At 43.4% G+C, this 27,132-nt stretch overlaps 1 protein-coding gene across 2 annotated transcripts in view; it reads right to left on the reverse strand.

Annotated features, from left to right (window-relative positions):
• The window catches only part of KCNK2 (potassium two pore domain channel subfamily K member 2), a 417,482-nt gene that overhangs the window by 146,586 nt on the left and 243,764 nt on the right, over positions 1-27,132 (reverse strand). For both annotated transcript variants that reach the window (XM_069233893.1, XM_069233894.1), the window contains exons 3-4: positions 13,863-13,977; positions 3,888-4,048 (exon numbers count right to left, since the gene is read on the reverse strand). In XM_069233893.1, the coding sequence (XP_069089994.1) occupies positions 3,888-4,048; positions 13,863-13,977 (276 nt within the window). The remainder of the gene's footprint in view (positions 1-3,887; positions 4,049-13,862; positions 13,978-27,132) is intronic.

The following is a 27,132-nucleotide window of genomic DNA, read 5'->3' on the forward strand; positions in this document are numbered from 1 at the left end:
GGAGGAGGGGGTGGGGGGGGGGTCATGGGGGGGGAAATCGCCACTATCTACAGGTCCAACCTCTGCCTGAACACACAAGAATCAACAATCCGGAAACATCCACCATGAGGGGAACCCTCATCTACCTTACTCCTGGACCACATGCTCCCTTCGCCGACTCCTTCACGGACTACATTTCCTCACAAGCTGTCACAGCCACCATCTACAGCCTGTTGGGAGACCTCAACTTCTACCTCGACAATCTATAAGACCCCAACACCGCATCCCTCCTAGACAACCTCCACAACATAGGGCTCCGACAGATCGTGACGGAGCCAATACACTCATCAGGACACACCCTTGATCCCATCTTCACCACTAGAACCTCCGCTACCTTCAGTCACACCTCATAACTCAGACCAGCGATCCATCCATTTCACCTTCAACACACCTACCGTCATCAGACCCCAACACCAACCATCACATAGAAACTGGACAAGAATCACAGACAATTACCTCACCGCCGCCATTGTCTCTCCCACCATCGCATACGACGACAACCCAAACACCGCAGCACGCACCTTCTACAAATGGATCGCCGACTGCGCCAACACCAAAGCCCCCCTCAAAAAGAACAACAGCACCCATGCAAGAAAACCAGCTGGTTCACCCCAGAACTCCGAGAATCTAGACGGACTTCTCGCCGCCTCGAGAAAATCTGGAGAAACACCAAATCCACAGAAGCCCATAGCAACTTCAGAACCGCCACCACCACACACCACCAACTCATCAGAAACACCAGAAAGACAGCTATACAAGACAGAATCTCCTCACATGCACACAACAGCAATGAATGCATCAAGGAGTTCACCCAACTCAACAGTGAAACAACAGACATCACACCCTCACAGGACCTCTGTGACAGACTCAAAACCTACTTCCACCACATAATCAAGACCATCTACCACAGTTTCAGCAAGGACAACCTATGCGCAGAACCCCCTGTACCAAAACTCGACACCAGCAAACCAACAATCACCACCTGGACCCCCCCTCACCACCGAAGATACACTGAGAACAATGAGGTCCATACACTCCGGGGCCCCCACGGACCCATGCCCCCACCACATTTTCAACAGAGCCACAGACACCATCACCCCAAGCTCTGCCTCACCATCAACCGCTCACTAGCTGCCACCACCTTCCCCGACAACTGGAAACACGCCAAGATCAATCCCCTCCTCAAGAAACCCTCTGACATCAAAAACTTCAGGCCCATCTCCCTACTCCCTTTTCCTGTGAAAGTCATCGAAAAAGCAGTCAACAGCCAACTCGCCATGTTTTTCAGAAGACCACAACATCCTCGACATCTCCTAATCCGGATTCAGGAAAAACTCCTGGTTGCAACAGATGACATTTGCTCCCTGCTGGACAAGGGAGAGACAGTGGCACTCATCCTGCTAGACCTCACGGCGGCCTTCGACACAGTCTCCCATCACACCCTGATACAAAGACTCCACGAAGCCGGCATCAGAGATAAGGCCCTCGACTGCATCCAATCCTTTCTCTCTGGCAGAACTCAATGAAAGAGACTCGCCCCCTTCCTCGCAGACCCCACACCTGCCACCTGTGGAGTTCCCCAGGGATCCTCCCTCAGCCCCACACTGTTTAACGTCTACATGGCCCCGCTAGCCACAATTGTCAGAAGCTACAGAATCAACATCATCGCCTATGCCGACGACACCTAACTCATCCTCTCCCTCTCCAACGAACCCAACAAAGCCAGACACAACTTCCACAAAGGCATTGAAGAAGTCGCCAACTGGATGAGAAACAGCTGCCTTCAACTGAACACAAACAAGACAGAAGTACTCATCCTGGGCCCTCAACCCAACTCCTGGTGGCCACCCAAACCCAGAAACCCGCCCACCCCCACCAGTCAAGCCCATAACCCTGGGATCATCCTGGACTCCAATCTCAGCATAAACCATCAAATCAACTCAGTCGCCTCGAACATAGAAAGACCGTCACACACGCCCGCATCACCAGCAGACTGGACTATAGCAATGCACTCTACGAATCAACAAGAAACTCATCCGCAAACTACAAAACATCCAGAACACCGCTGCCAGACTAGTCCTCGACCTACCTCGACACTGCCACATCTCGCAACACCTGCGTACACTGCACTTGCTTCCCACAGAGAAAAGAATCACCTTCAAGATCCTCACATACGCACACAAAGCCCTCCACAACACCGGACCAGCCTACCTGAACCAGCGACTCAACCTCCACATACCCCACAGGACCCTACGCTCAGCCCAGCTCTCTCTCACCGAAGTACCCCGCATCAGGCAAACCAGAACAGGAGGACGCTCCTTTTCCTACCTAGCAGCCACCGCCTGGAACGCCCTTCCTCTCCACATCAGACAAACCACCTCCCTCCTCAACTTTAAGTATGAAGACATGGCTTTTTTAAGAACCACCGATGAATGTTACACTCCCCCCCCCAGCGCCTTGAGACCCTAACGGGTGAGTAGTTGCACTTTACAAGCATTGATTGATTGATTGAAAGACAAAGTGCCCTTTATGGCTTGTGGGTGAAAGCTCATGCTTGCAGTCTTTGTTCATACTGCTCACTGTCACACTTGGGCTAATTTTGGCTTTTGATGAGTGGAAAAGCTGTCACTGAGCACACAGATGTGGGTTAGTTTGAGCAACATCATAGTGAGCCACACAAAAGTATATTGTAACTCTACTAAGAGGTAAGCTAATACATGTAGAAAGGGTTAAGAGAATACACATCATTTTCGTTAAATATTTGTGTTGTTGAACCAATAAGTGTAACAACATTGCTCTTGTTGAAGGACATGAGTCAATTTGAAGCAACTGTACCAAATCACTCACAACTTCAAATTAATGTTTAAAGTAATTTCCTATTGCTCTCAAGAAATAGAACACCAGACCTTTTATTCAAGTAAAGAATTTCACTGTTTGGATGCAAACAGAGAGTAGGGTGGGTTCCTACCTGAAAGTACAACTGTCGATGTTGAGATTTGTCACAATGAAAGAGGTTTCGGGGAAGTTACAGAACCCCATTAAATATTTTACAAGGTCAGTCAAAAAAAAAAAATCAAGACAATCAAAAATAAACTTATGAAAATGAAAAAAATGAAAATGATGTAAGCAATTAAAGAAACAAATGTAGATGTAGAGAATCCAAGGTAGTATTAAATTCACGAAATAAATAAAATATATTCCTCCCTTTCATTTCAGTACAATGAGCACTGAAATGATATATGAAGAGGCAAAGTGATTCTTTCATTTGATTAGGGCCACAATTCCATGTAAATGAGGAAGTGTCCTCTGAAGATAGTGCTGGCATAACTTGTGTGCCAGCACTATCAGTATTACAGATGAGACTGCACATGTGTCTGCAATCTCTTTTGTAATACCATAGTGCCCAGGGGGCACAAAAAAAAGGTGCAAACATGCACTGCACCACCAGGGCACTTTGGGTAATACAGACGCTCATCTCCAGTTCATAAATTCCTTATGGGTTTTGGACTCACAAACCAATCCATAAATTTGAAAAAAACTGAGGAAAAAAGCTAAGGAAAACAATGGACAGGCTGTGCTGCAGATCTACTGGCAGTGGACTTTAGACCCTCTCTATGAGAACTATTAATATGTAGAGGTTAGAGAACATTTGTGAAAGATTTTTCTAAAACAAAATGTGTTTTGGAGAGAGGTGAAAACACTCCCATCATTTTTGAGAGCAATAGAGTACTATTCAGAGCAGGGTTCCAAAGCACAGTTTCATGTTTTTTTATAATTTCGCTTACATATTACATTGTTGCTTTACGCTGATTGCCAAACCGTATTCAACGTTTGACTTCCATACTTACAACAAACATATCTTCAACTCTGGCAATTCCTTTTCCAAATATAGTACCTAGTTGATCTCCAACGCCAGCCAAAAGGAAGCCAAACAGCGGAATACCCAGTAAGGCATAAATGATGCAGAATATTTTTCCCCCTTCTGTACGAGGTGATACATTTCCAAACCCTAAAAAAAATAAAAATTAAAATAATAAATTGGGTTTTAAGCATTTTGCTTAATTTCACTTATTTAAACAATTACATACATTCAGGATCAAAAATGCATTGCCAACACCTTTTAAAAACACTTAAATAATAAAAAGATAAACAACCAAAAGTCTGATAGTCTGAAAAGTCTATGCTGCTTGCATAGAATGATATCTGCCAAACTCTACAGAATAACATATTACAAAATGGACAAGTTGTTTAGATAATCTGAATATTGCTGCCAATAGAAAGTACACACAGTGGTGAAACTGATCAGATACATACATTTATAAAATAAAAACGGTTCTTTCTTGTATATTTCTAATCTTTAGAATTAGCACTAAAAACAATGAGAATTTTATAGCTTCTGATTAATTATTATGTCCTATAGTCTAAAGTATCCGAATGCATATGCAGCATTCATCTTGTGCTTCAAGGAGGTACTCTTCTGACTAGTAAAACCTGACCCTAGTAGCCTCATTATAAGTGCCTCCGATTTCTACTTGGTAACTCCACCTCCTCAGAGTTATAGATACCAGTGGGTGACTGGGATTACAAGTGGGACATTGAAGCTTCCAAAAAATGAGGAATCTCTGGGTGGATCAGTAATTCCAGGTTAAATTCCAAAAATAATACCTCACAACCCTACCCGAATATCCCCTTGAGATTTTGTCTGCTTGCAGCAGTCGGAGTCCAGGTGTGAACCTGTTATTTAGATGAAGCTGGTATCTCCTGTCACTCAACTTACTGGAATTCAAATGACACTCGTAATTGAGATCTAGGTCTTTAATGCCATTTTATTCTACCTTGGATGCATGCTCATCATGCATATCCTCCTTAACCCCTCGGGTGCCTTGGACACAACGGTTATGTCCTGGGCAGCACCACTCAGGTGCCAAGGACGTAACCATTACGTTCAAGTAGGGGCCCTTGGGGGAAGCGCTAGTGCTCCACCCGGGGGCCTCGCACCCCTCCCCCCCCCCCCCGGGCAGGGATGGAAGGGGAATCGCTTCCCCTTCCATTACCTCACCCCTGACCCCCCTGTGGCATCTGATGACACGCTGACCTCATCAGAGGCCTGCCCCTCCGCGCTGAAAGCTCAGCTTCAAGTGCCGATCGGAGGATAAATGCATTTCTCCTCCGATCACGTGGAGGGGGTGAGAAAGGTATCAAAGGAAAGGAAAGGCCTTTCCTTTCCTTTGATGTCTTTCTCAGCATTTCTTCTGCTTCATTGCAATGCAATCGGGCAGCAAAAATGCCCACTAGACACCAGGGAGTTTTTATTTTATTTGTATGCATAAGGGGAGCGGCCCCTTGGGCAAGGGCTGCTCCCCAGGGGGCAAATTATTTTTAGCCCATTTCTGCCCCCTCGGGGGCAGATCAGCCTATTTTTATTAGGCCAATCTACCCCCAAGGGTGGTAGAAACCACTAGACACCAGGGATTTTTATTTTTTTGAGTCAATTTCACGCAACAGGAGTGATCCTTAGGCAAGGGTCATTCCCCTGGGGGCAAATTTATTTTAGGCCATTTCAGATCAGCCTATTTTTATTAGGCCGATCTGCCCCCAAGGGGGGCAGAAACCACTAGGCACCGGGGATTTTTTTTGCGCCAATTTCACGCAAGGGGAGCGACCCTCACCTAAGGGAACCTGGGGGGGGGGGGGATATTTATTTTAGGCCACTTCTGCTCCCCTTGGGGGCAGATCGGCCTTTTTCTAGGCACCAGGGATTGGTGGGTGGGTATGTGTGTTTTGTTTGGGGGGCAGCCCTTTAGCAAGGATCACTCCCCATGGGGGCACATTACTGTTGGCCATATCAGCCCCCCTTGGGGGCAGATCCGCCTATTTTTGGAAGGCCCATCTGCCCCCAAGGTGGGCAGAAAGCCCACCAGAAACCAGGGAAGATTTTTTTTTCAAATAAGAGGGTGGGGGTGTAGCTATACCCCCACCCCAAATAAATGGGGCCCAAGTTGTTCTGCCCACCAGTGGGCAGATGAGGCAATTACCCCCTGTCCACACCCTGGGGGCAGAAAGTCTACTAGATGCCAGGGAATTAAAAAAAAAAAAAAGAAAATGGTGTGGTGGTGGCTATCAACCAGTATGGGCCTGGTTATTCCCCACCCCAACTGAAGGGGGTAACAGTCTTTCAGCTCTCCCCCTGCACACTAAAACATCTTATCCCACGGCAAGCAAGAGGACATTTGATTATTTGGGGTTTAAGTTTTACATTTGGGCCATGAGAGTTTGGCTAACTCTCAGAATCGTCCCACTTGGAATGGTTAGGGCTGCACTTTTTTGACTTTGGGACGCTGCCATGTAGAAAAATCCACAACACCTAGACACATCTGAAAACTAAACATCTGGTTGAGTCCAGGGTGGTGTGCTTCACATGCAGCCCGCACCATTTTCTTACCCACAATGCCCTGAAAACCTCCAACTTTGCTGGAAATCAGAAATTTTTTCCACATTTTTGTGATGGAATCTTCCAGAGTCTGCAGAAATCCACAAAATTCCTACCACTCAGCATTGTCTCATTTATACAGATAAAAATTCTGCCCCACTTGTCAGCATAAAAATATTTTTTCAAACTGCCCTTTTGGACTCGCTTTGGTTCCCCCTCAATTTCGACATTTTTTGGCTCTTCCCTGTCACAGGCACTTGGCCTACCTACACAAGTGAGGTATCATTTTTACCAGGAGACTGAGGGGAAAGTTGGGTGGTAGGAAATATGTCCTGGTGATGTGATCCCACAAAAAAATGTGGGAAAAATGTGATTTTTCAGCTAAATGTGAGGTTTGCTTGATTCTGGGTAAGAAAACACTGTGGGATCCACGCAAGTCACACCTGCCGGGCCTCCCTCGAGTGTCTAGTTTTCAGAAATGTCTGGGTTTGGTAGGTTTCCCTGTATGATTGCTGAGCCCAGGACCAAAAACGCAGGTGCCCCCCCCCCACTGCAAAAACAGATAGTTTTGTATTTGATCATTTTGATGGGTCCACTTGTGTTTTTGGGGCATTTCCTTTCGGTGGCACTAGTCCTACCCACATAAGGGAGGTTCCATTTGTATTGGGAGACTTAGGGGGAACACTGGGTGGAAGGAAATTTGTGGCTCTTCTCAAATTCCAGAACTTTCTGTCACCAAAATGTGAGGAAAAAGTGTTTTTTGGTCAAATTTTGAGGTTTGCAAAGGATTTTGGGTAACAGAACCTGGTGAGAGCCCCACAAGTTACCCCATCTTGGATTCCCCTCGGTGTCTAGTTTTGAAAAATGCACAGGTTTGGTAGGTTTTCTTCTGTGCCAGCTGAGCTGGAGGCCAAAATCCACAGCTAGGCACTTTCCAAAAAACAGGTCTGTTTTCTTTGGGAAAATGTGATGTGTCCATGTTGTGTTTTGGGGCATTTCCTTGTAGGATCTACACAAATTACCCCTTGCTGAATTCAGAATTTTGGCTACTTTTCAGAAATGTTTAGCTTTCCGGGATCCAGCATTGGTTTCATACCCATTTCTGTCACTAACTGGAAGGAGGCTTAAAACACAACAAATAGTAATAATGGGGTATGCCCCATTAAAATTCCAAAATTGTGTAGAAAAACGTGGTTTTCTGATTCAAGTCTGCCAGTTCCTGAAAGCTGGGAAGATGGTGATTTTAGCAACGCAAACCCTTTGTTGATGCCATTTTCAGGCAAAAAACACAAGCCTTCTTCTGAAGCCCTTTTTTCCCCATTTAAAAAAACAAACAAAATGTTCACTGTATTTTGGCTATTTTCTTGGTCTCCTTCAGGGGAACCTACAAACTCTGGGTACCTCTAGAATCCCTAGGATGTTGGAAAAAAAGGATGCAAATTTGGCATTGGTAGCTTATGTGGACAAAAAGGTATGAGGGCCTAAGTGTGAACTTACCCAAATAGCAAAAAAAAAAGGCCTGGCACCTGAGGGGAAAAGACCTGGCAGCGAGGGGGTTAAAGAGCGTAATTTGTAAGGTTTAAGGGCAATTGGATTCCCTACTATATTGTAATCAAAAGGCCTGGTACTTCCATCAGGTGATCAACTGAGCCATTACCTTATTGTGCCTAATTGTAGCTGTATGTCTAAGGGTACACTATAACAAATACAGGGAGACCCTTTCTGGGTACCAGAGGTAGGGACTCCTGATCCTGAAACCTAGTAATAAAAATATGTTTTAGCTATATGAAGAGATTCCTGTTGAACTGCTTGTTTCTTATTCATAATGTATTTAAAGACAATAGTATCTACGTCATTGCATGAGTAGAGGTGGCAACGAGTAATGGCAAGCATATGTTCCTTAGCAATTAGAAGGCAACCCGCCTCAATAAGCTCAATGCTTCACTATCTCAAAAAGCTATCTTCCACTTCAGGGACAGACTTTACATTGCAGATCAAAGTTCCTCCTTTATTAGTGAGAAGGCACTATCTTCCACCTTTACAGGATGCCTTTAAATAGCTAGCTTTGATTGAAAACCAGTACTATCAGTATGACACCTTTCACCCTGTACACACTGTAAGGTGACAATTGGTTGTTGTACGTGGCTGCAAGAACAAAGACACTTTATGCCAGCTTTTCTTTATTCTTCTCTCCACTCCTTGAGCATGGTAAAACTGTTTTCCCAATCCCCTGATGCCACTTCCCCTGTGAGATCACTTCCTGTGGCTCGGCTCAATACTTCAGATCTTGGAGCCCAACTCCACATCTCCTCCCTTGTTAGACTAGAACATGGGACATTTTAGCTTTATTCATATCTCTTGAATCAGTCATCGTAGTTGGGTTATATGGGGTCCTGAAGGTGTAGGCATCTTGGATAGAAATCTTCTCCCACCTCAGTGTTGGATGCTTGCTCTCCTCTCTCATCCACCCTCTCTATCAAAGTGCTTGCATCTGTGGGTTATCTTGTCACTGGCTTGAAGTGAATGCATTCCTTTTGATGTATTTCCCAGGTTGGATCACAGTGACAAAGCAACATTTCCGTTCCATCACTTTCAGAGGATCTATGTCACAGGTAGCGTCAGACTTCCCCATTTGCTTTTACTTGACAACTTATCAGTCCCTTTCAGTGAGGATCTTTTTCTGTGCCTGCCATCTTGCGGCCGCACAGGTCTTCATCTTTCTCTTCTTCTCCTTATCTATTGTTCTGAGTTTGGTCATGTCTCTGGTTTGCGCGCCTGTCCATTGTCGAAGTTTGGTTTGGATGGCCCAGCAAAACATCAGGGTGGCTGAGCTTTCAATGGTCGCCGAGTAATGGTTGGTTTGATATGCCCACAGGACTTAGCACAGTGCTTTCTCAATTGCCACACCTTCACTGGTGGCTCATGGTACAGTCCTTTTCAGGGCTCCCATTATTCTTTCTGCTATCTCATTGCTTTGTGGCATGATCTGTTTTTGTTCAATGCTTCCAGGGTTAAGAAGTCTTTAGACTCTTCACTGGTGAAGGGTGGACCTTTGTCTGATTTGAGGATCTGCAGCATCCCCCGCATTGAGAAGATGTTATCCATCATCCAGACCACTTTCACTGCTCCAATTGATGAGATAAGCTTGACCAGAGGGAACCAGGAGTATTTGTCCACCAGATCCAGCAGGTGCTTGCTTGAAGGCAGGGGACAGAAGAGTTTGAGGGCCAACAGTTTCCATTCATTCTCAGGTAGATCTGATGTGGAGAAGCACAGGTGACCCATCTGCACCTTTTTGTCTTCCATAAGGTTCTTTTGGTGGTTACTATCCAACAGTGGCCCTTGTGTACTATGTTGCGGGATCCCTTAAGTATGAGTCCATCTTCTGTTACGGCCAGTTCATCCTGGATGTTGTGGAAGGATCTGATCTCTTCAGGGTCACTTCCTGAGGCTTTACTATGTCTCCATTTGTGTGTCTTGATCAGGTGTGTCGCAATCTTCAGGTCTCCGTTCTCATCCACTGCCACAATCACTTGGGAGACTGACAGCGTTGTGGGTACACTGGTGCTGACTACTCAGCAACTGACTGATTTGTCTTGATTGACTGTAGAAGGTGTCTTGAGTAGTAGGCAACAGAATTGTGTTATTTCCCTGACGTGTGTATGATTACATAGTTGTATTCTGACAGAAGTATGCCCAGTCACTCAATCCTCAGCAGCATTTTTGCTTTGTGGTTGCCAAAGATCATAGGCAGGTCTTGGTGGTCCATTACAATGTGGAACGTTTTTATGTAAATGAACATATTAAGGTTTTTGCAGCCCCAGACTACTCCTAAGTCCTCTTTTTCAGTTTGGGAATAGGCATTTTAGGTATCCGACAGGCTTCTGTTGGTGTATGCTACCATCTGTCACAGTGACTTTGTGTAATCTGTGTGTTGTGTTAGTGTGGCCACCAGCCCCACCAGGCTGGCATCTGCTGTCACCTTTGTGTTTAGTTTAGAGTTCAAGTATGCCACGACTGCTGCCTCCTCTATCTCTGTTTTGATGCTTCAAAAGCTTTGTTCACACTCAGATCACCATCTGAAGTCTACATGTTGCCTTGTCAGGTGGTGGGGAGTGCACTTATGGTGGCAAACTCTTGTATGTATCTGGGGCAGGAGCTCACCATGCCCAAGAAGAATCTTCGAATGCCAACATCTTGTGGTGAGTGCATGGCAGTGAGGGCACTGACTTTGTCCCTGCCTTGAGTCATTTCTATGTAGCCAAAAAGGTTTCACTCGATTTTGTGAATCTCATATTTCCCGGCATCAAGTATGAGACCTACTTCTATGACTAAACGCTCTGTGTACAGTTCCATCATGTGTCTCCTTCATGGTTCTGAACACCAGTATGTTATCACTGTAGCTGAATAAGCTGCCTATTGGCTGGATGACTTACCCGGTGACTTCCTGATCATGTTCTTTTTGGTGGTAGCCCTCGTTCCAGTAGAGTTTGGAAAACAGTTTGTTCCATTCAGTTATGTGATTATGTCTGAAATGTGCGGAAGATGGTGTTCTTGTTCTGTTGCTTTGTTTGGTTGGAGCATATCGACACACATCCACACATCTCCACTGGTGTCTGTTTTTGACACATCTATAATCTGTGAGACCCAAGAGGCCCTTGGACATTCCAATAATGCTTAGCTTCAGAAAACGTCTAATTTATGTTTCCTCTGCTTTTTGGAGGCGGACTGCCACTCGCCTTTGTCCTTGTGCGAATGAGAGGATTTTCTGGTTTACGTGCAGTTTGAAGCAGACATCCTTCATTCTTCCCAGTCCACTGATTAGCATGGGGAACCTTCTCGTCTTTAAAGCTTGAAGGTCATTGTGAATTTGCCGGTGCATTTCAGTGGTTTCTTCCCTGCCCATGTGTAGATTTTCCTATTTGTCTTGACAAGCTGACGTTTGTGCTGCATGTGTGCTAGTTCTTGTGTCCCCATCATGTTCACCAATGCATCACTATCCACCACAAACTACTCCCTGTGGTCCCTATTCAGAGGTTAGCTATGGCAGTCTGATTCTTTGGACCAGCTCCAGAAATCAGGAGGCGGTATCCCTTGTCTGTGCTGTCACTGGATGCTGATGTGGTCAATGCCTGAAAGATGATGTGCAGACCTGTTGTAGAGACTTGGTCTCAATGGTTCGTACTTGATGCCTCTCTTTTCCTTTTGATCTGTGGCTGTCCATGTGTGTAATCTGTCTTCTCTTTTGCTGTGTCGATCTGTTTTCCCCACCTACCTTGCACTCGGCAGATGGACTTGAAGTTGTATTCCTTTCCACACTCTTTCATATTTGAGCCATGGCTGGGTATGTTCTGTGGTACCATGTTCATGCTGGCCCTCTGGACACAAAGCTTGTCTGTCTTTGGTTTATGCTACTCTTTACAAGTGTGTTTTCCTTGTGGCTCACCCCTGCCTCCATGGTGGTGGCCTTTCATTCAGCCCACACTTCTGCTCTTGCTGTGCCCAGCATTTTCTGTGTGTGTGTTTCCATAAGCATTCATCTTCAGAACAGATTGGACTGTCATCCATCAATTATCCTGAGTCTCTTGTTTTAATAATTGTTGAAATCACTGAATCTGAAGTGCAATGGCTGCCGCATATTCAGGTAGTGAGGCTCTTCCAAGTTCAAAATGGCCACCTCTAGTAGCTGCCAGGTGTGCAGACGGTGGGGTGCTTCACAACCTAAAACGTCTGCCTCCTAGGAGTACAAGGTGTGTTTTTTTGTTCTGGTCCCCGCTTTGACTCCTTTTGGCATCATTGTGTTGTTGCAGCACTCAGGTTGGCCGGAAGGCATGTGAGAGCCTCACAGCCACATTCTCAAACTGCAGGGGAGAAACACTCCCTTGTTTATGCACCCACTCAGGTTGTGAGGCCTTTGGATGTCTTGCAGGCCACGTGTATGAGCTTCTGGGGCATGTTTCTTCTCTGAGCTGTGCGATCCTGTGCGCTTGGGGTATGGGTGCAGACACCACAAATGCAGCAGTTGGGATTGTGTCCAGCGGGGAGGGTGAGGTCTGCTTACCAGTCCACCATTGTTTGGGAATCTCTGGACACTGATGTCATCAGGGTGATTCACTGTACCACCACTTTGTCACCAGTTGTGATGTTGTATCGGGTTATAAGGACAGAAAAGCAGACATGGTAGGGCTTTTACAGTTTTTCTTTATTTTCCTCTCTCCTCCTTGCAAAAGTAAAACTGTATTACAATCCCTCTGACGTCACTTCCCCTTCCTCCGTGAGATCACTTCCTGTGGTGACCTCCCAGTTGAGTTCTTCGGTGTCTTAGTGGCCAACACCATAGACAAATGGATTTGTTCCTGGCATCTTCACTAACTTCAAGCAGTGAAGCAAGGTGTCTTTGCACAGAGTCTCCTCCGTCCACACCTCTGCACCCTGCGTCCATTGCTACCTATGTGGCACTCTTCCCAGTACGGACACCCAGGCTCTTGCAGTAGGAGCCTTGGCTATTGTCACCCATCCTTCTATGGCTGCCTCTTCTTTGATGTGTTCCTCAAGTTGCACACAGACCACCATTTATGGCCACCGGTTACCCACTAATCACTGCTACTGAGGGTACTGTATGCCTTAGCATTGTTTCATGGTATTATATTTGGTGCTCATTTGCTGCATTCATAGCAATGTTGTTTCCCCTCTCTTCTTCCTTTCCTAATGCCGCTCTGGACCAGTTGCAGCTCAGTATTTTTATTGTGCTTGAGTAATAGTGAACATTATGAATTGGGGAGAAAGTGAAGAAAAGAGGGGGGAGAAGAAACAATGGATATATTTGAGGGAAAGCGAGATAGGAGTGAAGGAAGAAGAGAAGATGACAGAGAAAAAGGAAGAGAGGTGGGAGACAGCAACAAGATGCAAACACACAACGGGGAAGAGAAACGAGGGGAACAAATGTTATAGAAGCATGCATAAAGGAACATAGTTCCCTGCTTTCAGCGGTAGATGGATATAATTCATCCAATCAAAAGGTGGTGAACCCAAAGTACTCTACACAAGGGACAAACACAAGAAAAGAGACAAAAACCATCATATCAGAATAAGGGGAATCCAAAAGACAGGAAGGTATTGAATCATGAGCAAGAGACGGGCAAATAGCCCACTCTATGGATATGTCAAAGTATTTGTAACAATGAGTCTGTAAAACAAACTAATAAAGCTGTCTCTCGAAAGACCTAAAAATGGGGCATTCCTACAAAAAGAGGGGGATTGCATGTTACCCAATACCAGACGAAAGGTTATTACCGATAAAAAGCATTATAATGAGCAGCAAGCTTACAATTTTGCATACCATAAAATTTCACTAATATGAAAGGAAAATGTCAAAATAAAATGTAGTACCTACCAATGGTTGTAATTACAGTACCAGCAAAGAAGAAAGAACTCCCCAAATCCCAGTGACTGTGATTAGATGTGTTTCCAAGAGGCATAACTCCTGCATTGATAGCTGCCACTACGTGCTGAAAATAATAACAAAAACCATGACTAACGAGAGAAGCTGAAAAGTAACATGCATCCTACAGTTATTTTTTGAAATTTGTATTATCCTGCAGAAGAAAAATCTTAGATCTGGTTTCTAATTAATTATCACTTCTCAGCAACATCAGACTGACAGGTACAGCAAGTTACAATACATATATGATTGCTGACCAATTTGGGATACACAAGATTTGTTTTAAATATCACTCTGCCTGAAAATACTATGTTTAAGGTGGAAATGAATTCCAATATGACAACCCTCTTATTTTCAAACCGAAAATTGTTCTTCTTCAGTGGATGGGTGCAAAAATAATGATTTTGGCCTAAATTTTAAGGCAAAATGGTTTGATAAATCAAGCAAAGAGAGGATGTGATATTTTGGCCAGTTTTCTTTGTGGAACCTCGCATTTTGCACTTTATTATGAAATAAAAAAACCTTTTTGTAATAGCAAATCAATCTGTACTGGTTTGTGCTGTCTCCTGGATTTGCCAGTGGGAAATGGTCGTCGACTGGGGCAGGATTCCTAGGAGAAAATCATTAGTATATATATATATATATATATATATATATATATATATATATATATATATATATATATACACATACATACATACATACATACAAGCCTGCACTCGAACTGGAGAATCATGATGTAATTTATTCAGCAGCATTCAACACAAACTCAGGCTGTGTAGTTCAGCCTTTGTCAACTGAAAAGCGCCATTCCTAAATTGATTAAATTTATACTTTGCACCTGAGTCAATTACATACAATATAGTAAAAATACTTTCACAAGCCATTTTTCCCGTTTGTAAAGTTATACAGTATAAATGCAGCTGTGTCATGCACAATTAACACTCACTTGAAAAACATCATAAGTGAGTTTGCATAGCCTTATTTCGTTTGGATCAGGCTAAATCTATACTCTCTGTGCAAAAAAAATATTTTATAAATAAACCAACTGGCTTACTTCAGCAAATCTATGCCATCCACAATTAATTGTGTAGCCAGGTTAAATGCCTCATTTCCTTGAAGGTTTCATCATCCCCATCACACGGACTGTCCTACTTGCTGGAGGTTATCTCTGCTTGTAACAAATACCCCAGTCTCTAGTTCCACCACTTCGTTGAGTCCTAAGTGGTGCCCAACACCGAAATTCCATGCAATTCATTATGTGCCTGATTATGACCTTGGCGAAGGGATTGCTCCGTCCAAAAAGTGACGGATATCTCGTCCACCATTTTACAAGTTCCATAGAATATGATGGCACTTGTAATATGGCGGGCAGGATAGCCGTCACGTTTGGGACGGAGTAATCCTCTCCACCAAGGTCGTAATGAGGCCCTTTATGATAGGCAATTGCTTGGACCATAAGCATTGACAAAAAAAAATCTTAGATTTTTTTTATAGAGTGCGCAAATAACAGCACATTACATATGGGTTTGCATGCAACCATGCTAAAATACATATGGACACTTTTTCAGGCAGACAAATGGAGTAACATACATCCATACTCTCAGCCAACAACCATACTGGAATCCATTTAAACAGGTCTACAGATACATATATATCCATCAGAGCTGTTTTCACACAAAGTCCAAGAGGCCTAGAGGTACCCACTTACATGTAGTAATAAACACCACCATACAACAGTCAAATATAACCCAATGCATAAGGGGACTAGGAAGAGTGGAAGAAGTTTCAGTTCTACAAGGAAACCAACATGTTGCCATCCAGAGGTCTCTGCATGCACCGAGACACATCTAGATGGTCCTAATGTGCCCATGGAAGCTGTAAAGGTACGAAAAGTACTAGGTACCCTGACATCTATTCAAGGAACAAGGCAACTTTCTGATAGATTTATCCATTGTGTGCAGCAGCACCTAGCCGCACTCTGATCTGAAATGTGAGGGATTATTTTACCTAAAATTTGGTCAGACCATAAAACAGTCAATTTTAGTCTAAAATATGTTCCTTTAACTCCTATCAACAAAAAGAACATCCAAAGTAAAAAAGGTTCAAGCTTAGAACAAAATCAGTAAAATAGACTTGAGTGATCTTTTAACTTTTAAAGAGGTCTTCAACCCTTAATCATGAAAGATTCTAAATTAACTTTAGGCAAATATTCGGACTGGTTGAGGGCTGAAGTCCAGCCTATACAGGCCTATTGTCTTATATTTAGGCATTTACCAATGTTTTTTTGAGAAGGCTTAAAAAATGCAGCAGCTCGACTACTAAAAAGAATTCCTAGGTTTAAGCCAGTTATATGAGCTCTATTGACCCCCTGTGTGGAAAAACGTGATCTTCAAAGCATTATGGCGGTCATTCTGACCGCGGCGGTCGGCGCCCGCCAAGCTCTTCCCGCCGAAAGACCGCGGCGGCCATTCCGGCTTTCCCGCTGGGCCGGCGGGCGACCGCCAGAAGACCGCCAGCCGGCCCAGCGGGAAAGCCCCTTCAACAATGAAGCCGGCTCGGAATGGAGCCGGCGGAGTTGAAGGGGTGCGACGGGTGCAGTGGCACCCGTCGCGATTTTCACTGTCTGCACAGCAGACAGTGAAAATCTTTGTGGGGCCCTGTTAGGGGGCCCCACGGCACCCTTTCCCGCCATCATGGTTCCGGCGGTGAACACCGCCAGAAACAGGCTGGCGGGAAGGCGCTCGGAATCCCCATGTTGGTGCTGCAAGCAGCGCCGCCATGGCGGATTCCCTGGGCCAGCGGGAAACCGCCGGGAAACCGCCGGCTCCCCTTTTCTGACCGCGGCTTTACCGCCGCGGTCAGAATCGCCCAGGAAGCACCGCCAGCCTGTTGGCGGTGCTTCCGCCGCCCTCCGCCATGGCGGTCATGGACCACCAAGGTCAGAATGACCCCCTATGTGTAGCACACAAAACATTGCATGGCAAAGGTCCATTCTATCTGAAAATACATCTCTCCTGGTATATCCCCACAAGAACCTTGCTCTCTGCAAATTATAGGACAGTAAATGTCTCTATAAACAGAAAGTGGTGCTGGGGTGGAAAGAGTTGTACCCACGTCACTTCTCAGCTGTGGAATGAGTTACCCTACCAGCTTAGAGTTTAGCCTAAACATTCCAATTTTAGGAAACATCTTAAAACTTGGCTAGTCTCCTATTTTATGTGATCAGGTATAGGCCCTCCCTGGTGGTAAATTCTTTGCTTTTGCCAGTTTATTTTTTCAATGTAGCAGACTCAGTGCCAAAACACCTTTGGCATTCATGCGGTATATAAAAAATATCAATATCTGTTATGAGCTGAAAGCCTTCACAAATAGCAGTGATGAGCAGAATGAGACAAATATGCTGAGATGAAAGTATGAAGTAGGAAACTTGTGACTCACTCACTCACATGTCAGATGCTGACAATACTGAACTTATTCTCTCCCTCTCCTCAGAAACAACCCCAACCCCTGAGATGACTCCTGTGGCACTCCACACTCAGTCATCCCCTGACCGACCACAATTTCAGCATCATCATAAACATCAAGCACCCCTTCAAACGACAGATAAATGCAGAGGCCACCGCCAGCTTCTACAACCTCTGTATAGTACGAAATATTTTCAGATGAATCCCCAGCGCAACCAGAAAGATTGTAATCCAAGCCATTATCACCAGCAGGCTAGAGTACAGAAACGCCCTCTACATGGGACTCCCCACCCAACTCCTCCAATGCCTCCAGACCATCCAGAACTCAGCCACCAGACTCATCCTAGACCTTCCCAGGTGGACTCCCATCATCCCACACCTTAGGAATCTCCACTGGCTGCCCATGCACAATTGATGCAAATTCAAGGACTTAACCATCTCATACAAAGCCCTTCACAACTTCGAACCCAGCCACATCAACCACAGACTTTCCTTTCACCAACCTGCAAGGAAGCTCTGATCAACATTCTTCACCCAAGTCCAGAGAGTTCGACACAGCCACAGTGGAGGACACACCTTCTCCCATCTCGCCACCAAGATCTGGAACGACCTCTCCCACCACATGCGGACCACACACACCCTCATCGACTTCAGAAGAAAGTACATAACCTGGCTCTTGGAGAAATATCTACCAACTGCAGAGACAATTCCCTAGCACCTGGATACCTCCCAGGGTGATAAGCCGTGCTTTATACAACTAATGATTGATTGATGTGACAGCACAGTAGCATTTCAGGACAACAGAAGCAGTATCTAAGCAGCGTGCACTAATGCAGTACGCTATTGTACTTTGTACTGAGTAGCAAACCCAAGCAGGGCACAAAATGCTAAGCACATTAAAAGTCTTTGTGACATCCTCTGTGAAGTCATTTCAGATCTCTGACTGTTAGCATCTATCTCCAACTACGTCATCAAGGACCAACAATATCCTAAAAGCTTTGGAGATAATCTAAAAGTATGCTAAGCTTACTGTGTAAACTGTAAGGAAATTATCTATGTGACAAGATGTAGAAGGCTGGCTCTCTGTGTAGTGTGCAAAACCAGGCACACTGTGCAGAGAGTCCCGACAACCACACATTGGTTTAAAGGGGTAAAAAATAGACCACCTAATGCTCTAATTATTATGGTAGATTGATTGAGCAATTAGGCCAATCTTGGAGAAGTGCAAAGCATTTGTTGTACTCACAGTATCAATAAAGCAAGACACACACTCAAAAGAATAACTTGATGCCAATTTACAAAACTACTTCAGATTTTTCTAAATTTTTTAAGACCAAGATCATCAAAATCAGGTAAGTGTTTTTAAAGTTATGGTTTTTAAAAGTTTAGCAAAAGTAGTATTTTTCTGCATAATTACACGCCATAAGAATCAGTGGGAGAAAACTTTAAAAATGCATATAAAATCAGGCAATGCGTTCACCAATGTCTCCTTTTGCTTTTAGGTCAAGGTCGTCAAGAAGTCTTGTGGGCCAGCCGGAGGAGTTCAGGTTTCTGGTTTTGGTGGGAAGAACTGCTTCCACTTGGAGTGTAGAGGTCGCATGGGGTGGGAGACCATAAGAGCACAGCTGGTTCTCTTGTGCAGGGCCCAGGGAGGCAGAGTGCAGAGCAGATAGAGGAGCCAAGAGCTGTGTCCAAAGGTGCCCTTGGAAGCAGGAGGGAAGTCACTTTGATGGTTGCTTGCAGGTCAGCAGGGCCACTATGGTAGGTGGTTTGCTGGTTTCTGAAGTCCCTCGACTGGAGCTTTGTTCTAGTCCTTTTGGAGTCCGGTGTCAATATTTCTTCTTGGTGTCCGATGTTGAGTGACCAGTACCACAGGCTACTGCATGGTTCATCCACTGGAAGGTGCAGTGCCATCAAACTTGGCACACTTGTGGGTTTGTCCTCCTGGTTTGTTGGGTGAAATTTGGTCCAGCTGATGCATCTGGTTCCTTGGTCAGCAGCTGTTCAGTTAACTCAACTTCCCTGGTCTTTGGATCTTTGTTGCAAAAGAACGATGCCTTCATTCTGGAGGGAGATCTTTGGTGATTTTCAGCAGGGTGGAGGCCCTTTGGGGATTTTTAGAGTTTGTCCAATGCCGGAGCAACCCCTCAGTGGCGATTCTCGAGTCCTGGGTGCAGCAGGAAGGGTTTGGTACCTTTTTCTTTGTGTAGCAGGAATGCAGTCTTCAAGCCTTGGGTCTTCTTTGTTGCTGGTCTCCTTGTGTCCTTGGGATCTGATCTGCAGGTCTACGGATGGCCATTAAATACTTCTTTTAGAGTACCTAGTAGTGACCAATGGGTCATCTAACTTAGGGTGTCTACACCCACTAAGTGACCACTTCCTGCGGGCAGGTTTCGCTTCCCTATCCCTGATAGGCTATTTAGGTAGGGGGGGTGCAAGCTGGGGGTGGCCACTCGTCCTGTTCTTTGTATATTTTTCCACCATTGCTTCCACCAAAAGTGGGGATTAGCAATGGGGGTGGCCATCTGCTGCTAGCAGCAGGGCTGGGGGAGTCGAGTTTCATGAGTGGTAAGCCCTTTGAAGATCATAGCCAGGGCTGTGCACATTCCTTGGGGAAGTGTAACGCCTCTGCCCACAAGGGCTTTGTTCTCTGGACACAGAAAGCACAGGCTCTCACCCTAGAGTTCCAGAATCCTGTCTGGTAGTGGCAGGCTGGTTGTGAATGGCCAGCAACCATGCCAGGGTAGTTAGCTTTTGCAGGAGGCATCTCCAAGGTGGCCCCCGGGTACATTTTGCAATAAATTCAATAATGGTACCAGTTTGGATTTATCATTCTGAGTTGTTTGATACCAAACAACCCAGGGTGCAGAGTGGCCATCATGTAGCTGTGAAACTCATACTGACCAGTGTCCAGCACATGCACATAAAATGGCTGTTATGTTCACCTAGCATTTCACAGATTGGCAGAGGCACAGTAGGGGCATGTTGCTCATGCATCTATGCCCACGCGTGAAGTTAGATGGCAACCCTGCCTTAGGACTGAAAGGTCTGCCAGAGGGGTGACCTACCTATATTGCATGCAGTGTGTAGTGGACAGGGCACACAGGATGTGTGTCATGTTTGTTTGGCTTTCTAGGATTGCACCAGGACAAGTGGCAGTGCTGGGTGCACTTGGATGCACGGTCCCTGAGGGAAACACAATCTATGCTGCTGCCTCAGGGGTCTACCCTTAGTACCTCATGCCCTGGGTACCTTAGAACCACCTACTAGGGACTTATAGGAGCACCTAGAGGTGTTTCCAATTGTGCCAGAGCATTACAACAGTTTTGGGAAAGAGATCTGACCCAGGGAACCTGTTTAGCAGGGTTCTGAGCACTGACAACTTTGAAACTACATCAAATACCAGACAAAAAGTAGGGGCTAACTATGTCAAACAAGGCCCTTTATCACACAAGACTTGTTAATTTGCCTGATAGCCCCTGGTGAGACCAGTGTTAGCCACTAGGGGGGACTGCCCATCTCAATCATAAGCATACACGCCTGGAGCCCTTCTGGGAATATATTGATGTTAATTGTATTAGAAGAGATTCGAATGCCCACCCGAAAGAATAAACATAACTAAATATATTGAGCGAAATGTGATGCATGCAGGCATGTGCTACAAAGGCACCTGCCAACGAAAGAAGCAATACAAGTCATTTCACAGCAGCAATACAAAAAAAATCTTCTGAAGAGAAATGGATGTAACTTTTGACAATGGAAGAAACAGCACAGTGATAAAGAGGATAGTTTGTCTGGAATATAAGGAAATGGTATACCTTTCCTTCAGGGCTATACTTGTCGTGGCTAGGCTGTGGATCTCTCAGCCCATTCAGTTGTGTAAGGGATCAATATTCTTCTAGCCCACTAGAATCCCTTTTTTCTGTATGGCCAATACATAATTGGACTCTGATGCATGAATCCGGGAGAACGAAGTTCTGGTGCGTAATTACACCTCAACATTGAGATATATTTAGCTACTTACAGGGATGTGTTCAATGTTCTAAAGGTTTACACCTCACCCCTCTACAGTCGGTAATGCCAGATTACTTATCTGTAATGTCATTATGACAACTCATCTAGTTCAATCTGGAGGTTCTCCATTGAGAGAGACTGATCCTTGGAGACAGAAGCCATTTTGTGAAGCCAGCAGGGTTAATTTAGCTTATGAGGAAGGCTTGACAAGGGTGTTATTTTTTGTTTTGAAATGTGTGTTTTGCACTGAAAGGGCTGCAATCTCTCAATTGCTTCAGACATAATTATTTCATACAAAGATCACAAAAAGATTCTGTTAGACCCCACATATCTTGTACTTATGAACAATCTTGTCTATCATTGTAAACTCCCTTTATGTCAACAGCTAGACTGCCAATACAATTCCAAGGTGTCCAACTCACCTCATGAAATATTGTCTCTTGTACCTTTATTTTGAAAGATAATCTTTTCTAAGCAGGTGAGAATTTGCTCTTGCCAGCGAAATATAATGGCACGCAGTGGAGCATTTGATAAAGAGTGATTCAATTCCCCATTGTGTTGTGACTGGAACTTGCATTTGGGGCAGAAAATGTAGGTGAGATAGGAATGTCAGATAAGAGCCTGCCAACTGTCAAAAGGTTTCTATAGGTTTCTCTACTATCTTTTTCATTGGAAGAATACAAAGTTTGAAAATATCTATTTCGTATATGGATTCAGCTTATATTCACCATTATGACATTTATTGGAAACATGCATATTGAAGACCTATGCATTGCTGCACCAGAGGATTTATGATTTTTTACAATTCACTGAGGAATTTTACCAGTAGTTCCTTTTTGACTGCAGAGTCTCTGCATTTGTGGCGAAGACTCCACATAAAAGATGGCCAATCACAAAGATACTAAAAATTATGAATTGCAAATAATCATAAACTTACACAAGAGCATAGGTTTACCTTTGTGAATCAGGCCCACTGTCGACTTACAACAAGCAAGGAACATCTCAATATCTCAATATTAATTTCAGCAGAAAGTGGTGTCACAAATGTTAAGGAATTTAAAGTATATTCTTGTGTGAATTATGATTTTGCTTTTACCACAATCATAACAATCAAATCTAGTCCCACCAAGCAACATGGGTGACAATATGAACTGTCTAAAATAGAGCATGTTACCAGATTTTATGAACAAGTGCTATAGCCTATTTACAAACTGGTTACTACATTCGAAGGAGGCTTGAAAAACATTAATTGGAGTTTAGGAACTCATTAATTTCTTCAGAATGATCAATGTGACTTTGACCCATTACAATAATCCACAACAAATAGGCAAGAGACATACAATTAGGGTAACATACCACAGTCAGCAGTTTAATTCTTCCTAGGTTTCTATATATTAAAAGTCAGGTAGTCAACAAATGCTCTTTTGCAGATATTTAAAATTGAGCCCCCTTCCATGCCTTTCTGTGAGGTCTACAGGCAAATTTGCAACATTCTTTAAATCCTAGATGTTGAGTTACAAATAATCTTTATCTTACAGTTAAATAGATCGAACAATATTCACAGACACTCCAAACTGGATACTAATAAGGAAGCTTTAGTCATGATAGCAAGCTTATACATAAATTTACAGAAACAAGAAAAAGAAAGCCCAAAATCATTACTTCTGTAAAAACAACTACATTTTTACTCTATTCTGTGACTCGATAAAAAGAATTGCAAAATCAGTGTTTTTAATATGAACTCTACAATAAGCAGGCATAAGTAAATTAATTAGCAGGTCTAATCAGAACCAGAATGTTATCCTTCAGTAGAATTAAAAGTCCACATATGTAATGCTGAACTTTGGGATTGCCTTACAGTCCTTGACAGTTTTGTAAAGAATACATAATGGGGATATAACGATATATACATGAATGTATAATTTTCTATCTGCACTACTTAAAGAATTCAAACTCAGATCACCAGAGACTAAAACATCAAAGGCAATAAAAAACAGAAATATTCTATAATGAATTGAGGAAGCAAATACATTTCCGTAAGTGAGGAAACAATTTTGAGAACACCAAATAAATAGTGCCTGGGTTACAATGTAAACAATGACAGTGATAATACAATGCATCCAAGAATGTATTGATACACTTTATAGTAGACACCTTATTAACATTTCATGACTCAGTTAAATTTTGGATGTATATTACACCTCTTACCGATTCTGCCCTTTTCTCGACATTATGGATTTTTGGAAAAAGAAATGTTTAAGCATAAATATGGTAATTCACGTTTGTCAAATGCTTGCATAAATAACGTCATACCACAATTAAATCATAAGTGAATGAATGGCTGCAATGTGTGGCTTTGTGAACTAAAATTAATATTCTGCCGTCTTTAAATCTGGTGTGTATTGAGTTGTGTGGAACATAAACAAGATACACAGAGTATGAAAAGACAGAATAGGATTCAATGTTACTTAAATAGTATTACAAGGAAAAAGTAAGATGAACCAAAGTTAAACAGATAAATGTTGGTTGTATATTTCACCTCTTGCAGATTACAACCATCTCTTTGAAAGAAGTTCACATTTATCAGTTTATGGAAGGAGGAACCTTAAAGTATGAATATGGTGATTCGTCTTTCTCTAAAATGTGCATGAATAAATAGATACCTGCATGAAAGCATAGATAAATTAATACATTAATGAATGAATGACTGCCGGCTAAGAGTGGATTTGTGAACTGAATTGAATTGAATGAATTTCCTGGCATATTTGAATCTGTTGTGTATTTGGTAGATGAGAGAGGTTCATTTCTGAATCATGCAGGACACTCAAAGTAGGGAAAAAAGAAGATAGGATTCAGTGTTGGGTAAATAGTTCTGCTTAGCTAAACTATTAACAAACCTTTCACAGATGGCATTATAAGACTCAGTACAGAAAGTGTTTATTATTGAATGAATGGGAGTACGGAAGGGCAGCTCTGCAGAATATTACTACAACTACATCCCTGTAATTCTTTACTATCTCTGAATGTGCGCACATAAATATTTCAGTGCTCGCACAGCCATCCGATTTTTGATAATAACTTACTTGAACTGACCAGCTCTACTGCCACTCTTAGCAGCGGTGAAGTGACATATATTTTCTGTTATAATTACATTTTCCTTTATATTGCTATAGATACATATGTAAACAAAATATCTAAAACCCATTTGCAGTAAAATGAAGAGAGACCTCCATAACACAAAACATTAAAATCCTTTGAGATTGAAATTTCTGTGGAAGCCCTGGAGCTATTAGTAAAGATGTAGTAACAACTTATATTTTCTATTTTCTATTATAATTATGTTTTCTTAGTATTGCTATGGATATATTTAGAGCGGGAATATCTAGAAAAGATTTACAGTAAAATCAAGAGGGACTTTTAGGACAAAAACCATTGAATTCTGGTAAGATTAAAACTTCTGTCCATGGGCAGTCAAACTATTTTGTTAGAATTTTGTGAATTTCTCAATTTGTCAAGGTTAGGTGAATGTGGTGCCACATTATGTAATGTGTACTCACTTGAAGTAATGCATTGATTTCAACAGTATCAATCAATCAATAATAGGAGTTTTATGGTGTACCATGCTTGGTGTCCTTTTCTATATTGGAAGGTTCAAACTTTACTGACTATCCAGATTTAATAAAAGCTGAAGGAATACTGGGCACAATGTTACTCTTGTAAAACAATTCAGATTCGCCCTTGTCTAAGTGAGTGGAAATCCAAATGGAATTCTAAGGATATGTTCTTCTTCTCCATCTTGACTAGGTATAGGTTGAAACACTGCTTAGTGTGTAAAAGAATCACCAAAGTTTAGATAGACGTAAGGCATATATATCATAACCATGAATCCTTCTCAATAGTACAACATTTCCCAAAATAGTTGCTGGTACTTACACTATTTGAAGGAACAGCCATCTTTGGCTACTTCCCATTGGATTCTTAAGATATCAGAACTTCACAAGAAATCAAGAAGCACATATTTGTGTTTCATAATGAGTTGGGTCACATAACACTCAAATTGAATACAATTATTAGCTTTTAATAATGAACCGCATGGAAAGTCTAGAAACACACAGCTAATATTACACAATTAATGGATTACACAGTAATTATAAAAATAAGAATAGGTTCACAGAGATGAGGTTATAAATCGAGAAAATTGTTTTAAAAAAAATCAATAACAACCATAGGGGCCGATATATGCGGGGAAAGTACTCTTCTTTTCCACTCCAGAGAATGTCCAGGATTGGCTGGATATGTTTGGTAAGGTTTCCCGTAAACATGTGTTGAACTATAGAACAGGTGGGAGTGGTGCTACCTGGAGGATAACTAGATTGTGCATCTGCCAAAACTGGAAAAATCCTTGTGTGCCCTGACAGAGCTCCGGAGGACATAAAACTTTGTTCTGGACACCCATGAATCATTCCAGACCCATAGGGGGTCAGAGACTATCATAGTGATGGCATGAATCAGGGGCTGGAGTGACACCTTGAGAAGAAGGACCAGCAGAGCTTCACTACAATAGCTGTACATGGGGGAAATTTCCTTTGAAGATATTTAGCAAGTCCTGTTAGACTTAGTTACAGGGACTGTCAAAGGAATGTATATGCAAATGCATACTGTTGGGGGTGGTGTCCCCTGGATGTTACATTGATTTCAATATTATTTACTTTCATTACTGCAAGTGGGTGATGTGTTGATTGGTGGTGGGAGGCCCAAATAGGCTGTGGTCCCGTTGAGGGTGGTTTGAGTACCTTTAGCCTTGCCATCCTGACATGATGCAAGACTCACAGCTCAAAGCATTATACAAAGTTGAGGCCTCAGCCTCTGAAGAGGTTTGAGGCAGTGGGACTGCAAAGTTGGCCTAGCTGTCTGGGGCTGCAGTTGTTTAGACTCACTGCCTATGGATGGAGGGCGTTATACATTGTTACTGGTGGGTGACGCTGTTCATATGGTTTGTAGGAATTTGCTGTACTATGCTTGCATCATATACTCCGCATACTGTATGACTGTGAGGGGGTTGGGATGGAGAATGATTAAGGCACTGTGGGACAGGAAGATGCCTGCACTACATGGTCTATGGCTACCACCTGGAAGTTCTAAACTTGGAACGTGCATGGATTGGGCCGACCCAGGAATCACAGAGTTCACCCCTATCTCAGGCGTTATGGGGTATCCATGGCATTCTTGCAGGAGACATACAGTAGGAAGAACTGCATCACACACCTGCAACAACGGTGGCAGGGACAGGTCTTTGCGACCTCTTACTCCAGTTATGCTAGGGGGGCCCTGATTTGGGAGGCCCCCGAAGTTCCCTTTGTGACCAAGGGAGTTAAACGAGATCCTCAGGGGAGATTTGTAACTATCTCAGGAGCACTGGATGCCAGGAATATGTGCTTGGTGAATGTGTATGCTCCCAGTGTGGATAATGGAGACTTCTTTGGGTCTGTGATAAGTGACTCTGCAGATCACATTGGCTCTGAGGTCCTTCTGGCTAGAAACCGGAACTGTTTGCTGGATGGTGGTTTGCACTGTCTCCCTTCAAGGATGGACACCAAACCTGCAATGATGAGTGCTCTCATGGAGATCATGGTTGATTTGGGCCTACAAGATATATTGAGGGTGAGATGCCCACAGGGCAGAGTGTACTCCTGCTTTGTACCTCCCAAAGGGACACACAGTCACCTTGGTTACTGTTTATT

The sequence above is a fragment of the Pleurodeles waltl genome, chromosome 5, assembly GCF_031143425.1.
Source record: "Pleurodeles waltl isolate 20211129_DDA chromosome 5, aPleWal1.hap1.20221129, whole genome shotgun sequence".
Taxonomy (NCBI): Eukaryota; Metazoa; Chordata; class Amphibia; order Caudata; family Salamandridae; genus Pleurodeles; species Pleurodeles waltl.